The 25,420-nt window shown below is 43.5% G+C and overlaps 1 protein-coding gene across 2 annotated transcripts in view; it reads left to right on the top strand.

Moving 5' to 3' along the window:
* The window catches only part of LOC126475072 (disks large-associated protein 5-like), a 138,083-nt gene that overhangs the window by 100,336 nt on the left and 12,327 nt on the right, over window positions 1–25,420 (top strand). For both annotated transcript variants that reach the window (XR_007586651.1, XM_050102631.1), the window contains exons 9-10: window positions 1,476–1,581; window positions 22,813–22,971. Coding sequence is in view for 1 of the 2 variants with exons in the window: in XM_050102631.1 (XP_049958588.1) it covers window positions 1,476–1,581; window positions 22,813–22,971 (265 nt within the window). In the remaining variant the exon portion in view is untranslated. The remainder of the gene's footprint in view (window positions 1–1,475; window positions 1,582–22,812; window positions 22,972–25,420) is intronic.

Here is a 25,420-nt window from a genome sequence, read left to right on the forward strand (position 1 = left end):
TTAGCATTTTGGGATATACAATCATTTTTATTGGCTTAACCATTGACCAAACAAAAATTGCAAGACGGTGTAATGGCCACCATATACCACTTTGTAACGTCTTCCTAAAAATCAAAGTTAAACAGTGGAAAGTCCAGGATGGAATGTAACAATATTATGGAAAGGAAATTGCCACTCATCATACAGTGGAAATGCTGAGTCCCAGATAGGCAGAACAAAAAGATTAGCACAAATAAAGATCTGTGTGCGCAAATGCAACTTGCACAGCCATGACTGCAGTCTCAGGCAACTGTAGCCATACTGCGAGTAGCAGCACCAGTGCACGATGGGATTGGCGATTGGGTGGGGGTAAGGAGGAAGCTGGGGTGGGGAGGGGAAGGAATGGTAGGGTAGGGCTGGCGGACAGGGCAGTGCTGCTAGGAAGTGTGCAGGAACGAGATGGAGAAATGATAGGGCAGCTATGTGCAGCTGCAAGGGAGTGTCGGAAAAGGAGAGATAATAAGAGTGGGTGTGATTGTAGAGTTCCTTGGTAGTACTGGGAATCGAACCCAGGTCCTTCACATGGCAGCCATCCATGCTGACCGCTCGGCTGTGGAGATTGACTATTTTATGAAGTAAAGGTGTTCTTACACTGGCAAATGTATCTCTTCAGTGTTCCATTAGAATAAAATCTCATCTTACATTAAAAAACGTGAGGAGTTGATAAACTGTTACTAGTTGGTGCAGTTAACAAAGTATCCTAAGTTATAGTATTAATTCTACAATATTTATATGAAGCAGAAACTGTTTGGATATCCACTGATAATGCTTTTCTAAATAAAGCAAAGTATTTGGTTGAGCATTGTTGTTAATCATTGGACAAAAAACTACATCATTAATATCACTGGTGGAAACACAACTAATGTAGCTGAAATAAATATTCTAGTAATGATTTGGTTTAATTCGAATGGATCTGTACTCTGCTTATTCAGAACTTCCCTCAGTGTCATTTGAGATTTCTTTTGATGTCTGAGACATTCTTTTGTGTCCACTTCATGAGTCTCTCTCACCACACTGCACATCTCCTCCACTTCTCTGTTCTGAATACAACCAACCTGAAGTAACATTTGTCCCAATATTAAATTGCTTTTTTTGGTGGACACACATGACTCTAAAGTTCTTATTATACGTTCATGAATCACGAGGTAGTTTAGATTGCCAGCACACAGAATAAAGTTATGGCTATGGAACTACGTACATTGACGTTACTTGTAAATTTTGTAAATTGAATCTGCATTTCCTGCAGAATAAATAGTCAGAAGTTTTCCGATATGTTATGCACTAGGTACATAATTTCTTTCTTTAAGTAAATATGTGACAGTCTCATTACAGCTCCAAAGAAAATTCCTTTGTTTATCTATTCTGTTTAGGACCTGAAGTAATTAAAACCTAATTGTTGTCTTGGAATGCAATATATTATATATTCTTACTTTCAGGTAAATAGCACAGCTGCTGATGGAAGAAAGTCAAGTAGACGACTTTCCAATAGAATGAAACAACTCACGCCAGATGTACTGAACAATGATAAAGAGGCTGAATTTGGTAGGTTTACAACTTTTATAAATAGTGATAGTACATGTACTGATGAAAAAGCAATTACCTCTTTTAATGGTGTCTTTCCAGGTGTTGTGCCAAGTTGTTGTTTCCACTTTTTGCAACAATGGAAACAACAGTTTGGAAGAACACTCAGAAGCTTGTTGCTGTTGTTGTTATAGTCTTCAGTCCAAAGACTGGTCTGATGCAGCTCTCCATGCTAATCTATCCTGTGCAAGCCCGTTCATCTCCAAGTAACTGCTGCAACCTACATCCTTCTGAATCTGCTTACTGTATTCATCCCTTGGTCTCCCTATACGATTTTTACCCCGCACGCTTCCCGCCAGTACTAAATTGGTGATTCCTTGATGCCTCAATATGTGTCCTACCAACCAATCCTTTCTTTTAGTCAGGTTGTACCACACATTTCTCTTCTCCCCAATTCTATTCAGTACCTCCTCATTAGTTATGTGATCTACCCATCTAATCTTCAGCATTCTTCTGTAGTACCACATTTCAAAAGCTTCTATGCTCTTCTTGTCTATACTGTTTATCATCCATGCCTCACTTCCGTACATGGCTACACTCCATACAAATACTTTCGAAAATGACTTCCTGACCCTTAAGGGAAGTTGGAATGCCCTATCCTGACATGGCTTCCCTGTATTTCAGGAACTACTGTAGCCATTGACATGAAACATTTACAGGACATTAAACTGTGTGTTCCGAGTCTACTGAAGTACAATAATTTCATTTCAGCCACTGCTTTCGGAAATACAATTTTTTAATTATACAGTTAAAATTTTGTGTACTTTTTTGTACGTTATCTTAAATAATTTTAATTATACTTAACATTACGTTCTTCTTTTAGTTCAGTAGACTCAGGATATGTATGTTATTACTTCATGAAAATTTGAATACTCTGCTCGAAGTGGTTTCTGAGATTTAGGGAAAATTGCAACAGAAAATATAAATTTTCAGGAACGGCTTCTAAAGTTTCAAAAAAACTAACACACTTAATATATGCTTAATTTTTTGCTATTAGTCACTCAAAAGCACCCTGCACCATACTGCGTATCATCCTCTTGACCTTTTTCCAAGTTTTTCCTTCTTTTCTTCTTTCTGCACTCCTTAGTGGCCAACTGTACAGCATACTCTGCTTTATCAATGTGAACCTTGTCTATCCGTTCAAGTTTTCTGATGCAGTTTGCTCCAGGATAAACTCCCATATGCTGTAGCACTTTCACCCTACCAATGTTGCCATCATTAAAAGCAATAATAGCATCACTGACCCCCACTTCGTGTCTTCATTCCGACAAAAACATTTTTTGGTAAACAAGTCCATATAAGATTATTGAATGACTCATTGGGATTTTGAATCTGACCATGCAGACCCTTCTTCAGTAATTCAGAATTTGCCAGGTCTCTGTAAATGGGTTTTATGATATCCATGACTGTTGCTGGGATGGACTGTTTATGGCTGTATTATGAACTGTTTGAGTACTGGACATTGCAGTAATTTGCACCATGAATCAGGTCCAGGAGGGCAAAGGTGGTGTACTGGTTTTTATCAGTTGACTGTCTGTGGAAGAAGCTGGCCCATACTGCCTGCTTCGGTTTCAACAAATCCTCAGTATTATTTCTAATGGCCATCCCATAATACTGCTGCAGTTCATCAATCATTTTGTCTGTCAACTTGCCTCTTATGGTTTTACCACCATAAAGTTTCTTGTCTCTCAAACTTTGTTTCAACTTCTTCTACCTGGTGCCCATCCTCTTCTGGACGTGGCCAGCACATTCGAGTTTCGTGACAATCTTCTCGCCATATACATCATTTTATTCGGAAAATAGCAAATTTTATAATAAGATAAAAATCCGAAAACGTGAAAAAAATGTTTTTTCCATTCTACCTCCCCATAAATCTATACTGAATGTTAACAGATTTCTCTTCTTCAGAAACACTTTCCTTACTGTCGCCAATCCTCTCCACTTAGACCATCATTAGTTATTTTGCTGCACATATAGCAAAACTCATCTACTACTTTGTCTCATTTCCTAATCTAATTCCCCCACCATCACCTGTTTTAATTCAACTACATTCCATTATCCTTGTTTTACTCTTGTTGATGTTCATCTTATAGCTGCGTTTCAAGATACTATCCATTCCGTTCAATTGCTCTTCCAGGTCATTTGCTGTCTCTAACAGAATTACAGTGTCCTCAGCAAACCTTAAAGTTTTTATTTCTTCTCCACAGATTTTAATTCCAACTCCAAATTTTTCTTTTGTTTCCTGTACTGCTTGCTCAGTATACAGATTTACTAACATCGGAGTTAGGCTACAACCCTGTCTCACTCCCTTCTCAACCACTGATTTCCTTTCATGAGCCTCAAATCTAGTAACTGCCATCTGGCTTCTGTACAGATAGTAAATAGCTTTTCGCTCCCTGTATTTCACCCCTGCCACCTTTAGAATATGAAAGGGAGTATTCCAGTCAACACTGCCAAAAGCTTTCTCTAAGTCTACAAATGCTAGGAGTGTAGGTTTGCCTTTCTTTAATGTATCTTCTAAAATATGTTGTAGGGCCAATAGTGCCTCGCGTGTTCCAACGTGTTTCTACAGAATCCAAACTGATATTCCCCAAGGTTGGCTTCTACCAGTTTTTGCATTCGTCTGTAAAGAATTTGTGTTGGTATTTTGAAGCTGCGACTTATTAAACTGATAGTTCGGTAATTTTCACATCTGTCAACACCTGCTTTCTTTGAGATTGGAATTATTATATTCTTCTTGAAGTCTGATGGTATTTCACCTGTCTTATACAACTTGCTCACTGGATGGTAGAGTTTTGTCATGGCTGGCTCTCTCGAGGCTATCAGTAGTTCTATTGGAATGTTGTCTACTCCCAGGGCCTTGTTTCGTCTTATGTCTTTCAGTGCTCTGTTGAATTTGTCATGCAGTATTCATCAATTTGCGTAATATTGCCCTAAAGTACATCACCATTGTATAGACTCTCTATATACTCCTTCCACCTTTCTGCTTTCCCTTCTTTGCTTAGGACTGGTTTTCCATATGAGCTCGTGATATTCATAGAAGTGGTTCTCTTTTCTCCGAAGGTCTCTTTAATTTTCCTGTAGGCAATATCTATCTTACCCCCTAGTGATACATGCCTCTACAGCCATACCTTTGCCCTCTAGCCATCTGTGCTTAGCCATTTTGCACTTCCTGTCTATCTCATTTTTGAGATATTTGTTTTCTTTTTTGCCTGCTTCATTTACTGCATTTTTATATTATCTCCTTTCATCAATTACATTCAATACCCCTTTTGTTAACCGAGGATTTCTTCTAGCTCTCGTTTTTTTACGTACTTGATCCTCTGCTGCCTTTTAGTGTTTCAACTCTCAAAGCTATCATCCTCTTTATTTCTTTCCCGTTCTTCTCAATTGTTCCGTAATACTCTCTCTGAAACTGTCTACAACCTCTGATTCTTTCAGTTTATCCAGGTCCCGCCTCCTTAAATGCCCAACTTTTTGCAGATTCTTCAGTTTTAATCTACAATTCATTACCAATAAGTTGTGGTCACTTTTCACACGTGCCCCTGGAAATGTCTTAGAATTTAAAACCTGGTTCCTAATTCTCTGTCTTACCATTACATAATCTATCTGAAATCTTCCAGTGTCTCCAGGTCTCTTCCAGTGGATGTTTATGGAACAGATATTATCAGAAACCACCTTTAGAAATAATTGAACAGCACAACAGCATCCACCACGTAGCGCAAATATTAGAGTAGTTACTAATGTTTTATTAAAAGGCTGTCATTTAAGTGTCAGGTGTTAGAAAAAGGCTGGCAATGGATAAGTTATAAGTGCTACAACACTCTTGTTGTTTTGTAAGCCATGATTACCTCTGTTTTTCTAATGCATTTAAGTGCTTGGCAAACAAATAAGTATTTATTGCTGATATTCCACTAATGACATATCTTTCACATAAGTTAATAACTTGAAGCTGGTAGTAAATTAAAGAAAACTATTACAGCGTACCATACAATGCAGACTACAGTTTCTGTTTCTTATGCAGTATACACACAGGTTAGCCTACAATTTCAACTGTTAATGTGATCTCTTCTCATAGAAATATTGAGGCAGAAAGTGCGGATTAGTGCCCAGCTTAAGTAAAGGATAGATAGAGAACATTGTCCTTATAGAATAAGAACGTAATGTCAAAATAGATTATTTATTTTTTCAAACTTGTATTTTCTATGTTCTGGGTATTTAGTGTGTAAATTAAGGAGATATGACCATTAACAACATTTGAAAGGACAAGCAAATTTCACTCAGAGACCCATTGTGCATAACAGCCCTGAAGGCAGACTTTTCTAGTTCAGCCTCAGGTGGCATAGTTCTGTACTGTTCTTTTCAGTTTGATTCATATTATAAGATTTTTGTGGCTGGTCATAGTGTTAAAGATTTTATGGTGATGCATGTGAATTGAGAACATAAGTTCCAGTGGAAATGTCTGGACTTGGTTATTCCCATACAAATGGGTATTTAAAATATTCTGTGTCACCCACGCCGCTTGAACATTTGTTTTTCAAGCAGTAGGATCGTTGAACGTTTTGAGTTGCTTGGCTCATGTTGCAGATCAATTAAATCTGAGCTAGTGCTTATTAAGCTCAGTACTTATTTAGTACTTCAAAGAAATTTTTCAGCGTTAATATGTGTCATGGTAATTGCTTAAATGAAATGCAAACTTTTTGCATTATTTGCAAGCAGTTCTAATATTTTACTCATACTGTTTGATTCAATTAAAAGGACATACCACTAACTAACTGAATCAAACATGACTGTGGTGCCTGTATCAGGGATTCAGTTATATTGAACTCCCAGTGTGGTTTCAGTTGCCTGAGACTGCAGTTGTGTGTGTGTGTGTGTGTGTGTGTGTGTGTGTGTGTGTGTGTGTGTCCCTCCTCTACTGTTGACGAAGGCCTTAATGGCCAAAGACCTTAATTGTGAGAATCTTTTTGTTGTGTCTATCTACAACTCAACATCTGTGCTATATGGTATCAACTTTCCTTTTCATAGTATTGTCAAAATTAGGCCATGTATGATTTATACAATATTCTTCCTAGTGTTACTTACTCATTTGCTGCTGCACTGATTTGGTCCTAAGTCATCCAAACATATGGCAGTCAGCACTAAACCTTGACAGAGATTCTCCTGAGGCTGTACCATTCAACAGCACTAACAAGCTGTATTAACTGCAAGAAATATTTTTTAAATAAGCCTGCCGACTTGTTGGTTATATTGACAACATTCAGTATTTACCTGATCGTAATATGAGGTTTTTCCCCAGATTCGTCATTTGAAAAATACAGGGTCGCATTGTTCAATGAAGTATATAGGAGTCATCTTTCACTTACAGATCAAGCATTGGATATTGAGGTCGTGCGCAAATGTATTTTGAAGAATTCGGAAGGGCTGATCTGGGCAAGCGACACTAGAGTTCAAACAGGTTCAAGATTTCAGATACACAGAAGCTCTCGATACAATATCCAAGTTGCTCAAACAATCGCATGACATTTGACTTGTGCAGCACTAGTGAAAGAGATATGAGAGAAAGTTTGAATTATCCCCGACAACAATCAGTCGCTCTGCTTAAAATTTGATGGTTTTGTGACACACCGGAGGAAATAGCACTGAATTCTATCATCTTGCAAACTGTTGTTGTACTTCAACAGGTTTGCAATAAAAGTTCTAATACACATATGGATACCACATACAAACATTAATGCTGTTTTTTAAGGAAGGTAACATTCAAAAGCTGAAATGTTCTCCTTCCCCAGAAACATTACTTGATTCTGTACCCAGCTCAGTATTTTATTTGTTTATAAGAGACTATAATGATTAACTAAGGGGGTTTCAAATGAGAAATTCGATTACTGTTCATGTATTAGAATACTGGGTAAAAACTTAACCAGCTTTTAATCAGCTTTACAACATGACGACATTCAGATGAGACAAAGGAAAATTTATTGAGAATGAAATGCCTAACAAAGAAATCAATCATATTAAACTGACTGTTATTGTTGTTGCATGAGGAAATTACAACGGCAAGACCCTTCATGGGCGCCTCGCTTGGTGTAAGGAGCGTAAACATCGGACGATTGAACAGTGGAAAAACGTAGTGTGGAGTGACAAATCACAGTACACAATGTGGCGATCCAATGGCAGGGTGTGGGTATGGCGAATACCTGGTGAACATCATGGTGTGGTCATGTTTTTCATGAGGGGGGGGGGGGCCTTGCACCCCATGTTGTTCTATGTGGCTCTATCACAGAGGCCTACATAGATGTTTTAAGCACCTTTAGGCTTCCCACTGTTCAAGAGCAGTTCAGGGATGGGGATTGCATCTTTCAACACAATGAAGCACTTATTCATAATGCGTGGCCTGCGGCGGAGTGGTTACACAACAACAACATCCCTGTGATGGACTAGCCTGCATGGAGTCCTGACCTGAATCATTTAGATGTTTTGGAACGACGACTTCGTGCCAGTCCTCACTGCCTGACATCGATACCTCTCCTCAGTGTAGCACTCCATGAAGAATGGGCTGCCATTCCCCAAGAAACCTTCCAGCACCTGACTGAATGTATGCCTGCGAGATTGGAAGATGTCATCAAGGTTAAGGGTGGGCCAACACCATATTGAATTCCAGCATTACCAATGGAGGGTGCCACAAACTTGTAAGTCACTTTCAGCCAAGTATCCGGATACTTTTGATCACATAGTGTATTGCAATCAGTGTTTCACAGCTGCTAAAGTACAGAACTGCAACGGGTTGGAGGAGGAGCATTGATGCCAGAGGAGGGCGCAGAGGTGAGTGGTGAGCAGGGAGCAAATAACATCATTTTGCCAAACACGGGATTGTATACCACGTACTTTGGCTTTTTAGGAACAATTACCACATTTAAACTGCAGTTTACCTCAGTCCACTCACAGTTGGAATTGAATTGCATTTAAGATTACTCAAATACTCAACAATAGTATTCATTTCTACAGGAGACAGTAAAAGTAAAGATCAGGGGCAGTGGCATACTTAAGTTTTGTTCTACAATGTTGCTGATGCTCACTGTGACGTATGACAGAAACAAATGAACATGTCATCTGCTAGTTCTATGCAGCCAATGAGAGCAGTGGGAAGACATATATTTGGGAGCAAGTGACACTGAGACTTTCTCACATCTGTATAGAGGCGAAATTCGATATGTATTTGAATAAAAACAGGTCCCACAGTAACCACAACCTCAGAAATGGCAACATATTTGGAAGAATAGCTATAGACAGACAGTCATGCGAAATACTTTTCAACATTTTTCTTATGTCTTGAGTAGCTAGGTTGGAAGCCAGCACACAATGGAAAGATCTTCAATCTTTTAGCTACAAATAGACTTTACCTTATCAATAATGTCAGCTTAGAAACAGGATTTGCGATCATGATGTTATTACAGCAACTATGGTTATGAAAGTTAATAAAGCAGTCAAGAAGGCCAGGACAGTGTTTCTGCTAGATAGAAGAGATGCTGTTAGCATCTCTCTTAGGCAATGAATTGATATCACTTTGTTCCAGTAAGATGGACATAGAGAAATTATGGTCAAAGTTTAAGCAGATGGTAAATCGTGGTCTGGAGAGCTTTCTGCTTAATAAGTGGATAAGGATGGAAAAGACCCACCATGGTTTAATAACAAAATTCTGAAGATGCTGAGAAAGCAGAGGCTGTTGCATTCTCGGTTCAAAAGAGAATGCACAAATGATGACAAGCAAAGGGTAGTAGAAATTTGTGCTTCTGTGAAAATATGTATATGCAAAGCATACAACTACTACCAGCATCACATCGTAGCAAAATATCTGGCAGAGCACCTGAGAAAATTCTGGTTTGATGTAAAATTGCTAAGTGGGTGTAAGGTTTCCAGTCATTCCCTTCACCAGTCTGGTATGGCAGTTGAAGATAGCAAAACGAAACCCAAAGTTTTAAATTTCACATTCAAAAAATCGTTCACACAGCAGAATCGTACAATCATAGTGTCATTTGACCATCAGACTGACTCCTGTATGGTCGACATAATAATAAATGTCCCTGGTGTAGAGAAACAACTGGAATATTTGAAAGCAAGCCGGCCGGTGTGGCCGTGCGGTTCTAGGCGCTTCAGTCTCAAACCATGTGACCGCTACAGTCGCAGGTTCGAATCCTGCCTGGGGCATGGATGTGTGTGATGTCCTTAGGTTAGTTAGGTTTAAGTAGTTCTAAGTTCTAGGGGACTGATGACCTCATATGTTTAGTGCCATAGTGCTCAGAGCAAACAGAGCAAACAAATCACCAGGTCTGGGTGGAATCCCAATTCAGTTTTACGAGTTCTCAGTGGCGTTGGCCCTTACCTAGCTTGCATTATCTTCAATCTCTTGCCTAGTACAAAGTTTCAAGTGACTGGAAAAAAGTGCTGGTGACTCGAGTATATAAGAAGGATAAAAGAACAGACCTGCAAAATTACAGACCAATATCCCTATCTTCGGTTTGCTGCAGGATCCTTGAACATATTCCCAGCTGAGATATAATAAACTATCTTAAGACTGAGAAGCTTACATCCACGAATCAGCATGGTTTTAGAAAACATTGCTTATGCGAAACTCGGCTTGCCCTTTTCTCACACAATATACTGCAAACTGTGGATGAAGGGCAACGAGCAAACTCCAGATTTCTATATTTCTGAAAAACGTTTGACACAGTACCCCATTGCACACTGTAAATGAAGGTACAAGCATATGGAATAAATTCACAGATATGCAAGTGGCTCAAAGACTTCCTTAGTAATAGAACCCAGTATGTTGTCCTCGATGACGAATGTTCATCAGAACAAGGGTATCATGAGAAGTGCCCAGGGAAGTGTGACAGGACCCCTGTTGTTCTCTATACACATAAATGATTTGGCAGACAAGTTGGGCAGCAATCTGCAGTTGTTTGCTGATGATGCCGTGGTGTATGGTAAGTTTTCAAAGCTGGGTAACTGTAGGAAGGTGCAGGACAGATAAAACAAAATTTCTATTTATTGTGACGAATAACAGCTTGCTCTAAACATGGAAAAATGTAAGTTAATGCTGATGAGTAGCAAGAACAAACCTGTAATGTTTGGAAACAGTATCACTAAGTGTTCTGTATGACACAGTCAAGTAGTTTAAATATCTGCACGTAACTTTGCAAAGCAATATGAAATGGAATGAGCATGTGAGAACTGTGGTAGGAAAGGCAAATGGTTGGCTTCGGTTTATTGGGAGAATTTTAGAAAAGAGTAGTTCACCTGTGAAGGACACTACGTATAGGACATTGGTGCAACCTATTCTTAAGTACTGCTCAAGTGTTTGGGATTCATACCAGGTCAGATTGAAGGAAGACATTGAAGCAATTCAAAACCGGTAGGTTCAGACAACATGTCCCCCCAAGGGTCCACAACTCTTTTGTGGATACGTGCATGGCGAGCACAGGGCCCCGAGCTAGTGCAGTTCTCCTTCCTTTCTGGGCTGCCCTATCCCCCTTCCCCATTCCTCTTCGTCCCCAATACTCCCCCCCCCCCCCTTACCTTCCCTTCACACTCCCTCTTCTTGGGAGTAATGTATCGAGCCTTTGTCCGGAGACGGACGTTTGAACACTCCAGGATCCTGTTTCCTTTGTTTTTCTCCATCCTCACACTTTCTTCCTCTATTGGTCTTTCCCTGCGTTCACTCTTCTCCTCGCGTTCATGCCCTTGCTTCTATTTCTGCCTCATTCTCCTTGCCTTCTTTTCCGTGTCTTATTCTCCACTTCGGTGTTTGAGATTCTTTCTTCTACCCCTCTCTATCCCTCTCTCTCTTTCCTCTCTGTGCGTGTCTGAAGGCCGACCCATGCATGCGCATGCGTAGCCTGTAATGGGGTAACACGTAATTCCCTGCCCTGGGTAGACAAGTAAGGCACGCACGTACCCCCTGGTAAAGAGCAGGCCCAGGGAGGGGTGATTGCGTGAGCTGTTACCTTCCGAACGTGCCGATTGGTTCCTCCGTCCATTTCTCGGGAGGTGTGACCAATCACGTAAGGTGGGAGTGTCCTCTGAGAGGCCCCCCACAAGGAAGGAACGCGCCATTGGAGACACTGGTAATCTGAAACTCCTGTTCCGAAAAGTCTACCACCAACACCGAAGTTTCTTGTTGTCACAAGATCTGATGGTCACCATTTCTCAGCAGTAGACCCTTACATCATTCAGAAGGGTGTAGATGCGATTGCAGGACCAGTGAAATCTTGCACTTGATTGCGCAACGGTCCCTTGCTGTTGGAGACAGAGCGCCTTCCAGGCCCAAAAATTACTTCGAGCCACTCTCTTACACACATTTCCTGTACAGGTGGAGGCCCACCACACCTTGAATTCGTCGCGTGGCGTGGTGTATACCAGATCACTTGACGGACCAACTGATGAGGAGATTCTGTCTTTCCTCTCTGATCAGGCAGTGACAGCCTTCCATCGGGTCGTGAAAAGGGTCAACAAGGACCTCATACCGACCCAAACCATATTCCTGACATTCAACAATGTGCAGTTGCCTTCACGAATTAAAGTGGGGTATGAGATCATTTCTGTTCGGCCCTATGTACCCATCCCTACAAGGTGTTCCCAATGTCAGCGGTTTAACCATACACAGCAGTCTTGTTGAAGTGCGGCTAAATGCATTCGTTACCTGTGGCAGGGACGCCCATGAGGGTGACTGTCCACCTCCGTCCTCTCATTGCATCAACTGTATTGGTGACCATGCTGCCTCCTATCGCGACTGCCCTGTCTACAAAGATGAGAAAAGTATACAGGAAATTCGAGTGAAAGAGAAGGTGTCGACCTCGGCTGCTCGCAAGTTACTCAGTAGCAGAAAGCCCACTGTGCTTCCAGCAGGTAAATACAATGCTGTTCTCGCCTCTCCTCCGCCTACCAGGGAGGTAGCTACACAGACATGCGATCTAACATTTGGCGATTCGGTCGTCAGATCGGCCAGTGCTAAGATCGCCCGATCAATGTCTCCTCTTCCTCCCACCAACTCTAAGGCTCAAACATCATCATCTGCTACAGCTAAGATGAGGACCTCTAAATAAGATGCTCGGACCTTCAAAAAAGAACAGACACGTGAAGATTTCTTGCGTACACAAACTTCACAGCCATCTACTGTTCTTTCGACAAAACGTACTACTTCAAAGAAGGCTCATAGAAAAAAAGAGTTCTCCATCCCCGCTGAGGAGCAGTTCTTCTCCTGCGCCACCCAGCGGTTGTCGTCCCGGCCATCTTCAGTTTCACCAGGCCGCGCCGCTGGTAGCCGATCATATGGCCTTTCACGGGCGGAGGAAGCTGCCACCTCGTGACCAGTTCAGGAAGGTGGTAGACGCAACTGTTGAGTTGATGGACTATGACTCACCATCTATCGATTACAGCAGCAGTGCTCCCTTGAAGCCAAACCCTCAGTGGCCATCGAGGTGACCCTTTCTTGTTTCTTCTTTTTCTTTTTGTTTTCATAATGGCACTTCTTCAATGGAATATTCACGGCATTCGGTCCAACCGAGAGGAACTAAAATTGCTCCTTCGGATGCACTGCCCGCTTGTCGTAGGTCTCTAAGAAACGAAGTTACGTCCATGCGATCGTATTGACCTGGCACTCCTTACCTCCATACGTTTAGACCTACCCCCTGCGGCAGGTATTCCCGCTCAATGAAGGGGTCATGTTGCTGGTTCGGGGTGATGTCTACTACAATCCAATCGCATTGCACACAGATGTGCAGGCAGTTGCTGTCCGAATTACTCTCCCCACTTTCACATTTTCCATTTGTACTGTTTACACTCCATCATCTGTCTTTACTAGGGCAGACACGATACAACTGATTGCTCAGCTTCCTACACCATTTTTGTTGATTGGAGACTTTAATGCCCACCATCCCCTTTGGGGCTCTCCAGCATCCTGCCAGAGAGGCTTCCTCATGGCAGACCTTTTCAACCACCTCAATCTAGTCTGCTTAAATACCAGTGCACCTACCTTCCTTTCGGACACAACGCATACCTATTCCCACTTGGACCTATCAATATCCACTATCCAGCTTGCACGTCGGTTCGAGTGGTATGCTCTGTCTGACACGTATTCGAGCGACCATTTCCCCTGCGTAATCAGTCTCCTGCATCACACCCCTTCTCCACGTTCCACTAGCTGGAACATCTCCAAAGCCGACTGTGGCATTTTCACCTCTCTGGCTACCTTCCATGATCAAAACTTCAGCTGTGATAGTCAGGTCACATACCTCACGGACGTTATTCTCACTGCTGCTGAATATTCCATCCCTCGTACTTCCTCTTCTCCACATCGAGTCCCAGTCCCCTGGTGGACTACAGCTTGCAGCGACGCTATTCATGCTCGGCGACGTGCTTTACGCACCTTCCAACGCCACCCTACGATGGCGAACTATATCAGTTACAAACGACTCCGTGCACAATGTCGTCGTGTTATCAAAGAAAGCAAAAAGGCTTGCTGGGTGGCTTTCACCAGCTCATTCAACAGTTTTACTCCTCGTTCGGTTGTCTAGGGTAGCCTGCGCCAGCTATCTTGCACCAAGGTTCACTCCCCGGTTTCTGGCCTGACTGTAGCGAATGAAGTCCTTGTGGATCCTGAGGATCTCTCAAATGCCTTCGGCTGCCTTTTCGCGGAAGTTTCGAGCTCTGTCCATTACCACCCTGTCTTCCTCCCCCGCAAACAAGCAGAGGAGGCACGGCCACCTCCATCCAATCTTTGAATCGTGAAATTTACAATGCCACCTTCACTACATCTACATCTACATTTATACTCCGCAAGCCACCCAACGGTGTGTGGCAGAGGTACACTTTACGTGCCACTGTCATTACCTCCCTTTCCTGTTCCTTTCGCGGGAAGAACGACTGTCTGAAAGCCTCCGTGCGCGCTCTAATCTCTCTAATTTTACATTCGTGATCTCCTCGGGAGGTATAAGTAGGGGGAAGCAATATATTCGATACCTCATCCAGAAACGCACCCTCTCGAAACCTGGCGAGCAAGCTACACCGCGATGCAGAGCGCCTCTCTTGCAGAGTCTGCCACTTGAGTTTGCTAAACATCTCCGTAACGCTATCACGGTTACCAAATAACCCTGCGACGAAACGCGCCGCTCTTCTTTAGCTCTTCTCTATCTCCTCCGTCAACCCGATCTGGTACGGATCCCACAATGATGAGCAACCCCCCTGCGGGTCCGGGGTAAGAATAGGCCCGAGGTATTCCTGCCTGTCGTAAGAGGCGACTAAAAGGAGTTTCAACCGTTTCGGCCTTCTATGTGATGGTCCCCCTTGGGGTTTGACCTCCATTTTTCAAAATTCTACAGAAGTACGAGCCTTTTGGGGAAGGACACCTTAGGTGGTGTCCCACTGGTCCTAAGTGCACTAAGACCTTGGCACTCAGCATTGCACCGGTGTTGTAACCATATCCACTATTCCTCAAATTGCGACTAAACGCCTGATGGGTTGTCCAAGTTACACCCATAGTGCATCTCCATCTGCACCAGCGATCATGATGGACTTTCCATGGCACCAGAAATCCAGCACGGTAGCCAGCCCGTTGTGGTGGGGTCGTCATGTACCCTCTAGGTTGTAGCCCCCTGACAACACAGGGATCGTACTGCCGATACCTGAGCTGCACCCTCCCCATGTCGGCCAAGGAGTAGATGCCCCTCTCCTTGGGGCATCAGGACTCCCGGCAATGGTCATCCTGCCAGGTGGCCCTTGCTGCGGCTGGGTGGCACCCGTGGGGAGAGCCCCTGGTCGGAGTGGGTGGTATCGGGGCGGACGTTTCGCAGATGAAACGTCAACACGTATCAGGTCGCTCTGCGGCTGAGTCTTTCAAAAGAAAAGGTACCGTTTCTAGTTCTGGTTCTCCTGCCCTTTCCACCTTGGCCACTCCATGGGAGGAGGGACAGGCCCGCTGGCTTTGGGGCGAAGTACTTCCCCCGCTATTTGGTCTGTTCTCGAACCGATGGGGGGACGTTCGCCACCTCCAAGCCCATGTTCTTTGTTCAGCACATTGAGGACGTCTTCGGGGAAATCGAGGCTCTCAGCAAGAAGCGTTCAGGGTCCATTCTTATCAAGACCACCTCCGCCACACAGTCGGCGGCGCTCCAGGCGTGCGACCACCTAGGGGACATCCCAGTATCCATTGTCCCACATCTGGCACTAAATAGGACGCAGGGAGTTATTTTTCATCGTGACCTCCTGCTACAATCTGATGAGGAGCTCAGGGCCAACCTGGAGTGCCGCGGCGTGCATTTCGTCCGGCGAGTCCAGCGCGGCCCCAAAGACCGTCGCATCGACACCGGGGCCTTTATCCTCGCCTTCGAGGGGGACGTTCTCCCGGAGAAGGTAAAGGCGATGTGCTACCGGTGCGACGTGCGACCTTACGTCCCGCCTCCTATGCGCTGTTTTAGGTGTTTGCGCTTTGGGCACATGTCGTCACGGTGTGAGGCTGAGCCCCTTTGTGGCGATTGTGGACGTCCTCTTCGTGAGGCACATACATGCACCCCACCACCTCGGTGCATTAATTGTCCTGTCGTCCACTCGCCTAGATCCTCAGACTGCCCCGCATATCAGAAGGAGAAGAAGATACAAGAAATCAAAACTTTGGATCGGCTCTCTTATTCTGAGGCCAAGAAGAAGTATGACCGCCTCCATCCCGTGCCATTGACCACTTCGTTTGCCTCAGTTGTGTCCACTCCTTCCGCGGTATCCTCACCCCTATCCTGTCCCCCCTCCGCCTCCTCCGCCCATCAGGGGGCTCTGCCTCCGCCTCCCAAATCCCTCCCTTCCAAATCCTCCTCCCCCGAGGCCCCCACCCCCTCTGCCCCAGGGGCCACCCTTCCTCCTCCTCTTCTCCCCCCGCCACCTGAGAAGCGATCCTCTTCTCAGGCGTCCATCGGGGAAACGTTCCGGACCCCAGCTTCCGAGGTCCGGCGTTCCAAAGCGGACCCAGCGCGTGAGGACCTTCTTCGGGTCCAGCCCACCATCCCTGTGCCTCCTCGGCCTTCCAAGAAGGCCTCCAAGAAGAAATCTCTATCCCCCTCTCCACCCCGGCGCGTTTCGTCTGACGCTCCATCCGTGAATCGCTGTTCCCAGCCGTCCTCAGTTTCGCCGGGACGCTCTGCTGCCAGGCACTCAGCTGACCTCTCGTCGGCAAATGATGCTGCCCCACCTACACAACCAGGGACAGCGGCCGCAGCTGGCGACGACTCGATGGAACCGGATCCGCCTCCCGCCGGTTGTAGCGTTGTTCCCTCGCAACCTGGCCCTCCGCGGCCGTCGAAGTGACCAGCTCTTCCCCGTCTCGTTCCCCCAACTTTTTGACTAGCGATGGCCTTGTTACATTAGAACATAAGAGGTATTCGATCTAATCGGAAGGAATTACAACTGCTCCTCCGCCTGCACTTTCCACTCGTCCTAGGTCTCCAGGAAACCAAGTTGCGCCCGACTGACCGTATTGCCTTTACCCACTATACCTCGGAGCGGTATGACCTCACCCCTGTGGACGGTATCCCAGCTCATGGTGGGGTCATGTTGCTCGTTCGGGACGATGTCTATTACCATCTCCATAATGCTATCACGGTTACCAAATAACCCTGTGACGAAATGCGCCGCTCTTCTTTGGATCTTCTCTATCTCCTCCGTCAACCCGACCTGGTACGGATCCCACACTGATGGGCAATACTCAAGTATAGGTCGAACGAGTGTTTTGTAAGCCACCTCCTTTGTTGGTGGACTACATTTTCTAAGGACTCTCCCAATGAATCTCAACCTGGTACCTGCCTTACCAACAATTAATTTTATATGATCATTCCACTTCAAATCGTTCCGCACGCATACTCCTAGATATTTTACAGAAGTAACTGCTACCAGTGTTTGTTCCGCTATCATATAATCATACAATAAAGGATCCTTCTTTCTATGTATTCGCAATACATTACATTTGTCTATGTTAAGGGTCAGTTGCTGCTCCCTGCACAAAGTGCCTATCCGCTGCAGATCTTCCTGCATTTCGCTACAATTTTCTAATGCTGCAACTTCTCTGTATACTACAGCATAATCCGCGAAAAGCCGCATGGGACTTACGACACTATCTACTAGGTCATTTATATATATTGTGAAAAGCAATGGTCCCATAACACTCCCCTGTGGCATGCCAGAGGTTACTTTAACGTCTGTAGACGTCTCTCCATTGATAACAACATGCTGTATTCTGTTTGCTAAAAACTCTTCAATCCAGCCACACAGCTGGTCTGATATTCTGTAGGCTCTTACTTTGTTTATCAGGCGACAGTGCAGAACTGTATCGAACGCCTTCCGGAAGTCAAGAAAAATAGCATCTACCTGGGAGCTTGTATCTAATATTTTCTGGGTCTCATGAACAAATAAAGCGAGTTGGGTCTCACACGATCACTGTTTCCGGAATCCATGTTGATTCCTACATAGTAGATTCTGGGTTTCCAAAAGTGACATGATACTCAAGCAAAAAAACATGTTCTAAAATTCTACAACAGATCGACGTCAGAGATATAGGTCTACAGTTTTGCGCATCTGCTCGACGACCCTTCTTGAAGACTGGGACTACCTGTGCTCTTTTCCAATCATTTGGAACCATCCGTTCCTCTAGAGACTTCCGGTACACGGCTGTTAGAAGGGGGGCAAGTTCTTTCGCGTACTCTGTGTAGAGTCGAATTGGTATCCCGTCAGGTCCAGTGGACTTTCCTCTGTTGAGTGATTCCAGTTGCTTTTCTATTCCTTGGACACTTATTTCGATGTCAGCCATTTTTTCGTTTGTGCGAGGATTTAGAGAAGGAACTGCAGTGCGGTCTTCCTCTGTGAAACAGCTTTGGAAAAAGGTGTTTAGTATTTCAGCTTTACATGTGTCATCCTCTGTTTCAATGCCATCATCATCCCGTAGTGTCTGGATATGCTGTTTCGAGCCACTTACTGATTTAACTTAAGACCAGAACTTTCTAGGATTTTCTGTCAAGTCGGTACATAGAATTTTACTTTCAAATTCACTGAATGCTTCATGCATAGCCCTCCTTACGCTAACTTTGACATCGTTTAGCTTCTGTTTGTCTGAGAGGTTTTGGCTGCGTTTAAACTTAGAGTGAAGCTCTCTTTGCTTTCGCAGTAGTTTCCTAACTTTGTTGTTGTACCACGGTGGGTTTTTCCCGTCCCTCACAGTTTTACTCGGCACGTACCTGTCTAAAACGCATTTTGCAATTGCCTTGAACTTTTTCCATAAACACTCAACATTGTCAGTGTCGGAACAGGAATTTTCGTTTTGATCTGTTAGGTAGTCTGAAATCTGCCTTTTATTACTCTTGCTAAACAGATAAACCTTCCTCCCTTTTTTTATATTCCTATTAACTTCCATATTCAGGGATGCTGCAACGGCCTTATGATCACTGATTCCCTGTTCTGTACATACAGAGTCGTAGAGTTCGGGTCTGTTTGTTATCAGTAGGTCCAAGATGTTATCTCCATGAGTCGGTTCTCTATTTAATTGCTCGAGGTAATTTTCGGATAGTGCACTCAGTATAATGTCACTCGATGCTCTGTCCCTACCACCCGTCCTAAACATCTGAGTGTCCCAGTCTATATCTGGTAAATTGAAATCTCCACCTAAGACTATGACATGCTGAGAAAATTTATGTGAAATGTATTCCAAATTTTCTCTCAGTTGTTCTGCCACTAATGCTGCTGAGTTGGGAGGTCGGTAAAAGGAACCAATTATTAGCCTAGCTCGGTTGTTGAGTGTAACCTCCACACATAATAATTCACAGAAACTATCCACCTCTACTTCACTACAGGATAAGCTACTACTACTTACTGTGCCCCCATTAAGAGAATCTCTGCTCTCATAGACCATCACCTTCAACCTATTACTCAGAACCTACCCTCCTACGTAAAACATACCACCCATTTCCTCCACTGACTCTCCACAGCTCCTGTCCCTTTACCACAGAGTGCCCTACTCATTCATCACTATTGATGCCACCTCCCTTTACAATAACATTCGTAATGCCCATGGCCTTACCACTATTGACCACTACCTTTCCCAACGTCCGACAGATTCCAAACCAACAACCTCCTTCCTAGTCGCCATGACCAACTACACTCCTGGAAATGGAAAAAAGAACACATTGACACCGGTGTGTCAGACTCACCATACTTGCTCCGGACACTGCGAGAGGGCTGTACAAGCAATGATCACACGCACGGCACAGCGGACACACCAGGAACCGCGGTGTTGGCCGGCGAATGGCGCTAGCTGCGCAGCATTTGTGCACCGCCGCCGTGAGTGTCAGCCAGTTTGCCGTGGCATACGGAGCTCCATCGCAGTCTTTAACACTGGTAGCATGCCGCGACAGCGTGGACGTGAACCGTATGTGCGGTTGATGGACTTTGAGCGAGGGCGTATAGTGGGCATGCGGGAGGCCGGGTGGACGTACCGCCGAATTGCTCAACACGTGGGGCGTGAGGTCTCCACAGTACATCGATGTTGTCGCCAGTGGTCGGCGGAAGGTGCACGTGCCCGTCGACCTGGGACCGGACCGCAGCGACGCACGGATGCACGCCAAGACCGTAGGATCCTACGCAGTGCCGTAGGGGACCGCACCGCCACTTCCCAGCAAATTAGGGACACTGTTGCTCCTGGGGTATCGGCGAGGACCATTCGCAACCGTCTCCATGAAGCTGGGCTACGGTCCCGCACACCGTTAGGCCGTCTTCTGCTCACGCCCCAACATCGTGCAGCCCGCCTCCAGTGGTGTCGCGACAGGCGTAAATGGAGGGACGAATGGAGACGTGTCGTCTTCAGCGATGAGAGTCGCTTCTGCCTTGGTGCCAATGATGGTCGTATGCGTGTTTGGCGCCGTGCAGGTGAGCGCCACAATCAGGACTGCATACGACCGAGGCACACAGGGCCAACACCCGGCATCATGGTGTGGGGAGCGATCTCCTACACTGGCCGTACACCACTGGTGATCGTGGAGGGGACACTGAATAGTGCACGGTACATCCAAACCGTCATCGAACCCATCATTCTACTATTCCTAGACCGGCAAGGGAACTTGCTGTTCCAACAGGACAATGCACGTCCGCATGTATCCCGTGCCACCCAACGTGCTCTAGAAGGTGTAAGTCAACTACCCTGGCCAGCAACATCTCCGGATCTGTCCCCCATTGAGCATGTTTGGGACTAGATGAAGCGTCGTCTCACGCGGTCTGCACGTCCAGCACGAACGCTGGTCCAACTGAGGTGCCAGGTGGAAATGGCATGGCAAGCCGTTCCACAGGACTACATCCAGCATCTCTACGATCGTCTCCATGGGAGAATAGCAGCCTGCATTGCTGTGAAAGGTGGATATACACTGTACTAGTGCCGACATTGTGCATGCTCTGTTGCCTGTGTCTATGTGCCTGTGGTTCTGTCAGTGTGATCATGTGATGTATCTGACCCCAGGAATGTGTCAATAAAGTTTCCCATTCCTGGGACAATGAATTCACGGTGTTCTTATTTCAATTTCCAGGAGTGTATGATACAAAAGTTCTGTGTATGGCTTACTGTCATGTTATTGAATACTACTGCAGAATTTGTATCAAGCAAAACTTCATAATTCTAAATATTGGCAGATTTAACTATGCAGAATACTGTCATTGAAACTACTATCCTCACAGATTCAGCTGCAGGAGAGATCACTAACCAATTATCTCTACTAATTTCCCCATATGTTTTAAGAAACTTCAGTTCCCAATCAAGTTTTCATTGATTGTAACAATAAACTTGTCTCATGGTCCGTGAGAGAGGGGAGGAGGAGATGAACAGTGAGGGGGGAGGGGCCGCATGCATGTGAGATTTCATAAACGACAACTTAGGTGCTAATCTCATAGTCACAGTAAACAACCTTTTTTTCCCCTACATCTACAGTTATTGCCAACTTTTAATTCTTTTACTCAGTCGATTAAGATCCACCACCAGTCAGGGGAAAAAACACTTTCATTGCAGAACACATCCTGTGTGTTCTGACAACAGTTTTTTTCACTTGTAAACTCTTCATTCAAACCCAATTTTTGGATGACAAACCCACTATGTAATCTTTCTTTATACGCAGAATGTAGGTGGCTTTACTATCATGTCTTTGGGATGAAATGCTAATAATTTGCATATCTAAGCATGTAATACAGTTTCTGGAAATTTGGCATTAGTTCTGTGCTGCAATTGCAATGGCCAGCATTGTATATAAACAGTAACCTAAAGTATGTCTTTTTCACTCAAAACACTAACCACCTTATATATTGTTAATGGCTTTTCCCCCTATTCGTTTATTTTCATGAAAAATGTCATCCAATTTGCGAATTGATTTGTCATAGTTGTAACTGGTTGAAATGAAATGAAATGATTATATGGCATTATTGGCCAGAAGATTGTGTCATCGTGCAAATGAGTTTTTCGTGAGAAATAAATTACTTGTCGACTACTAGATTACTGTTCGCTGAATTTTATTTACTGCTTCAGGAGCCTTATGCACAACAGAGGGACGTTTCAGTAATTTTGAAGCATTTGCTTTCAGCCATGTGACAGTTGCCAACTACACTGTAGCAAACATTTTTGCTTCATTTTTATTGTGGTATATATAAAATAGCTTCAAGGGAGGTATTAGAGATTCTGAGTCACACATACCTCTCATTATATTTGGTAGACAGTTTTTTACTTTCTTAAAATCCACTAAGATTGGAAAGGTTTCCAGATTTTGTCGTCTTATGGACACTCTTGGAATGCTGTTTCATTTCTAATAAATTTGAAGTTTCCTTATCCCATATTTCGTAGATTAGCTAAGTTGTAAGACATAGAACACACGAGACTGTTTGTCTTACTCTCTTTGAAAGTTTATTCTTTGACTGAGAAATTTGAGACTGGATGTAATGAGTCCTAAGTTCCCTGTCTTTACCTCTGAATAATGAGGGGAATCTCAGTTAAACCTACTTTCATAGTACAGCATGTGACATGTAAGTTTGGTCCATTGCCATCCATCATTGAAAAATATTAACCATTTTGTACATTATGTATGTGACAAGTACATGAACTATCACCTGAGTACACCATTTTTGTTTAACTTTTAGAGCCGCATATTACACCACCTAGTAAGACATACAGCAAATCACCAAAGAAATCAGGCGATGTCCCTGAGGAAGACGAACAGTTTGATCTTCTGAGGAAAACACCAACATTTCTGCACAGCAGTTCTGCTACTGGAAAACCAAAGAAGATATTAAATAAAGGTATTGTACTGCTAAGCAAGCAAGTCCTGAGCTTTTTAAAATCTTTGTTTAACAGGCATTGAATTGCACGGTTTAGCTGTCTGATAGACTGAAGTATTTTAGATTAGATTCAGTTTTCATTCCATAGACCCAAAAATGAGACGATTCTCATGGCTGTGGAACAGGTTAGAAAATATAATGCAAAAATGCAAAATATTTTAATATAATATTCACTACTGTGATCATTTGTCAGGAGATTGTCAAAATATGTGAATACATTACAGTAAGTTGGAACTGCTAATGAAACTTCCTGGCAGATTAAAACTGTGTGCCTGCGGGTTCGCAGGAGAGCTTCTGTTAAGTTTGGAAGGTAGGAGACGTACTGGCAGAAGTAAAGCTGTGAGGACCGGGCGTGAGTCATGCTTGGGTAACTCAGTTGGTAGAGCACTGGCCCGCAAAAGGCAAAGGTCCCGAGTTCGAGTCTCAGTCCGGCACACAGTTTTAATCTGCCAGGAAGTTTCATATCAGTGCACACTCCGCTGCAGAGTGAAAATCTCATTCTGGAACTGCTAATGTTTACAGAATTAGTACGTGGTCAGAATGAAATGTAGTAATGCAACTTTTAATAAATTTATTGTATACAAAATGCCTAATCTTGATTATAGTGACCAAATACTGTCACAACCGAAATCTGACAGACATGTTTATGTAAGCTGGTCTAACAACCCCTGTTACGATACTCATGTGTAGGGTAGAAGTTCCTATCAAAAAGTCTTTCGAACTCTGTTTAAAGCAGTGTTCAGAATACAGTGTTCCTTGAACATATTTATACATGCTGTTCTTGAATTTACACTACAAACGAGTCTTATTACATGCTTATGCACGCTAAAAAACTTTTGCTCGGTTTGAGTAGTTACCCCAGAATATGATCCTGTATGACATAATAGAATGAAAGTATGCAAAGTTTTTACATTTATGTCTCGTACGTCTGACATCTTTCTCACTGCAAATACAGACTTGTGTAGGCACTTCAGCATTCCTACGGTATGCCCTTCCCCAACTAAATTTATTGTGCAGTTGTACTCCCAGAAATTTAACACTGTCAACGTTTTCCATATCTTCATGTTATTCACTTGCTGGAAGGAAATCTCTTACAGGTTCTGAAGTGCATGTAATGCGTTGTTGCAAAATTTAATGACAGTGAATCAGCTTTGAAATGTTTATTGTCATTGAAAATTTTATTAGCAGCCATTTCTAAATCTGTATTTGACTTGCTATTTATTGCAATGTTTCTATCATCTACAAGCAAAACAAACTTAGTGTCTGGCACTGTAACAATTGAGACATGACTAATGTACACCAGAAAATGCAATGGACCTAAGATGGAACCTTAGTTACAGACTTGAATTACAATGATCATATTGGCTACAGCAGTAAAATCATACATAGATGACACTCTTTGGAGAGAGAGTGAGAGAGAGTGAGAGAGAGTGAGAGAGAGTGAGAGAGAGAGAGAGAGAGAGAGGAATGAGTGAGTATATGAGAGCAAACATTTACATGGCAAGGAGTCTTAAGATTACATGTTGCATATATGAGCTGCCTAAACATGTAATCTTAAGACTCCTTGCCATGTAAATGTTTGCTCTCATATACTCACTCATTCCTCTCTTTCTCTCTCTCTCTCTCTCTCTCTCTCTCTCTCTCTCTCTCTCTTTTTTCTTTCTTTCTTTCTTTCTCCAAAGAGTGTCATCTATGTATGATTTTCCTGCTGTAGCCAATATGATCATTGTAATTCAAGTCTGTAACATTTCACCTAATTGTTATTATCAAGTATGAAGTTTAAGCAATTTTAACATTTCACCTGATGGTGTAAACGAGTGTGAATGTTTAGCTGTTCTAACTTTTCAAAATTGGATTTATATACCACCTGAAGTACACACACATATATTCGACACCGCAAAACAAACACCTCCAAATGCTTTGAACAATTATTCTGTAATAATGTTGTTACGATGTATATTCTTTGCACTTTGCGATTATGTCTTCTCTTCTGCTATACGAACCTTGCACCCAGCTGATTCCAGACGCCATATTTGTTTACAAATGTGGCAGTATACATGTGATGTGTTACGACAGCGAAAGGAACCTGTGACCACTGGAGGTACTCTAGTTTACTTATTAAAGTTTACCATTAGATATCAGTTTAATTTTTTGTCAAAAGTAATCCAAAACCATATTCTGAAATAGTGTCTTGTTTCTCCACTAGGCAGTGCCACAAGTTCCTCCAAAATCGTAACAGAACACACACACATATGTAATACTGACTAATGTAAATCCACCCGATGATGGAGGTTTAAACCTTCGAAACGCGTCGTGGAAAAAATAAAACGGTGACTGGTAACAGTAAACTTGTTGTTTCATTTAATGGAAGCACTTGTTAATGAGGTTTGCAACACTACATGCCCTTGTT

The sequence above is a fragment of the Schistocerca serialis genome, chromosome 4 (genome assembly GCF_023864345.2).
Source record: "Schistocerca serialis cubense isolate TAMUIC-IGC-003099 chromosome 4, iqSchSeri2.2, whole genome shotgun sequence".
In the NCBI taxonomy this organism is placed as follows: domain Eukaryota; kingdom Metazoa; phylum Arthropoda; class Insecta; order Orthoptera; family Acrididae; genus Schistocerca; species Schistocerca serialis.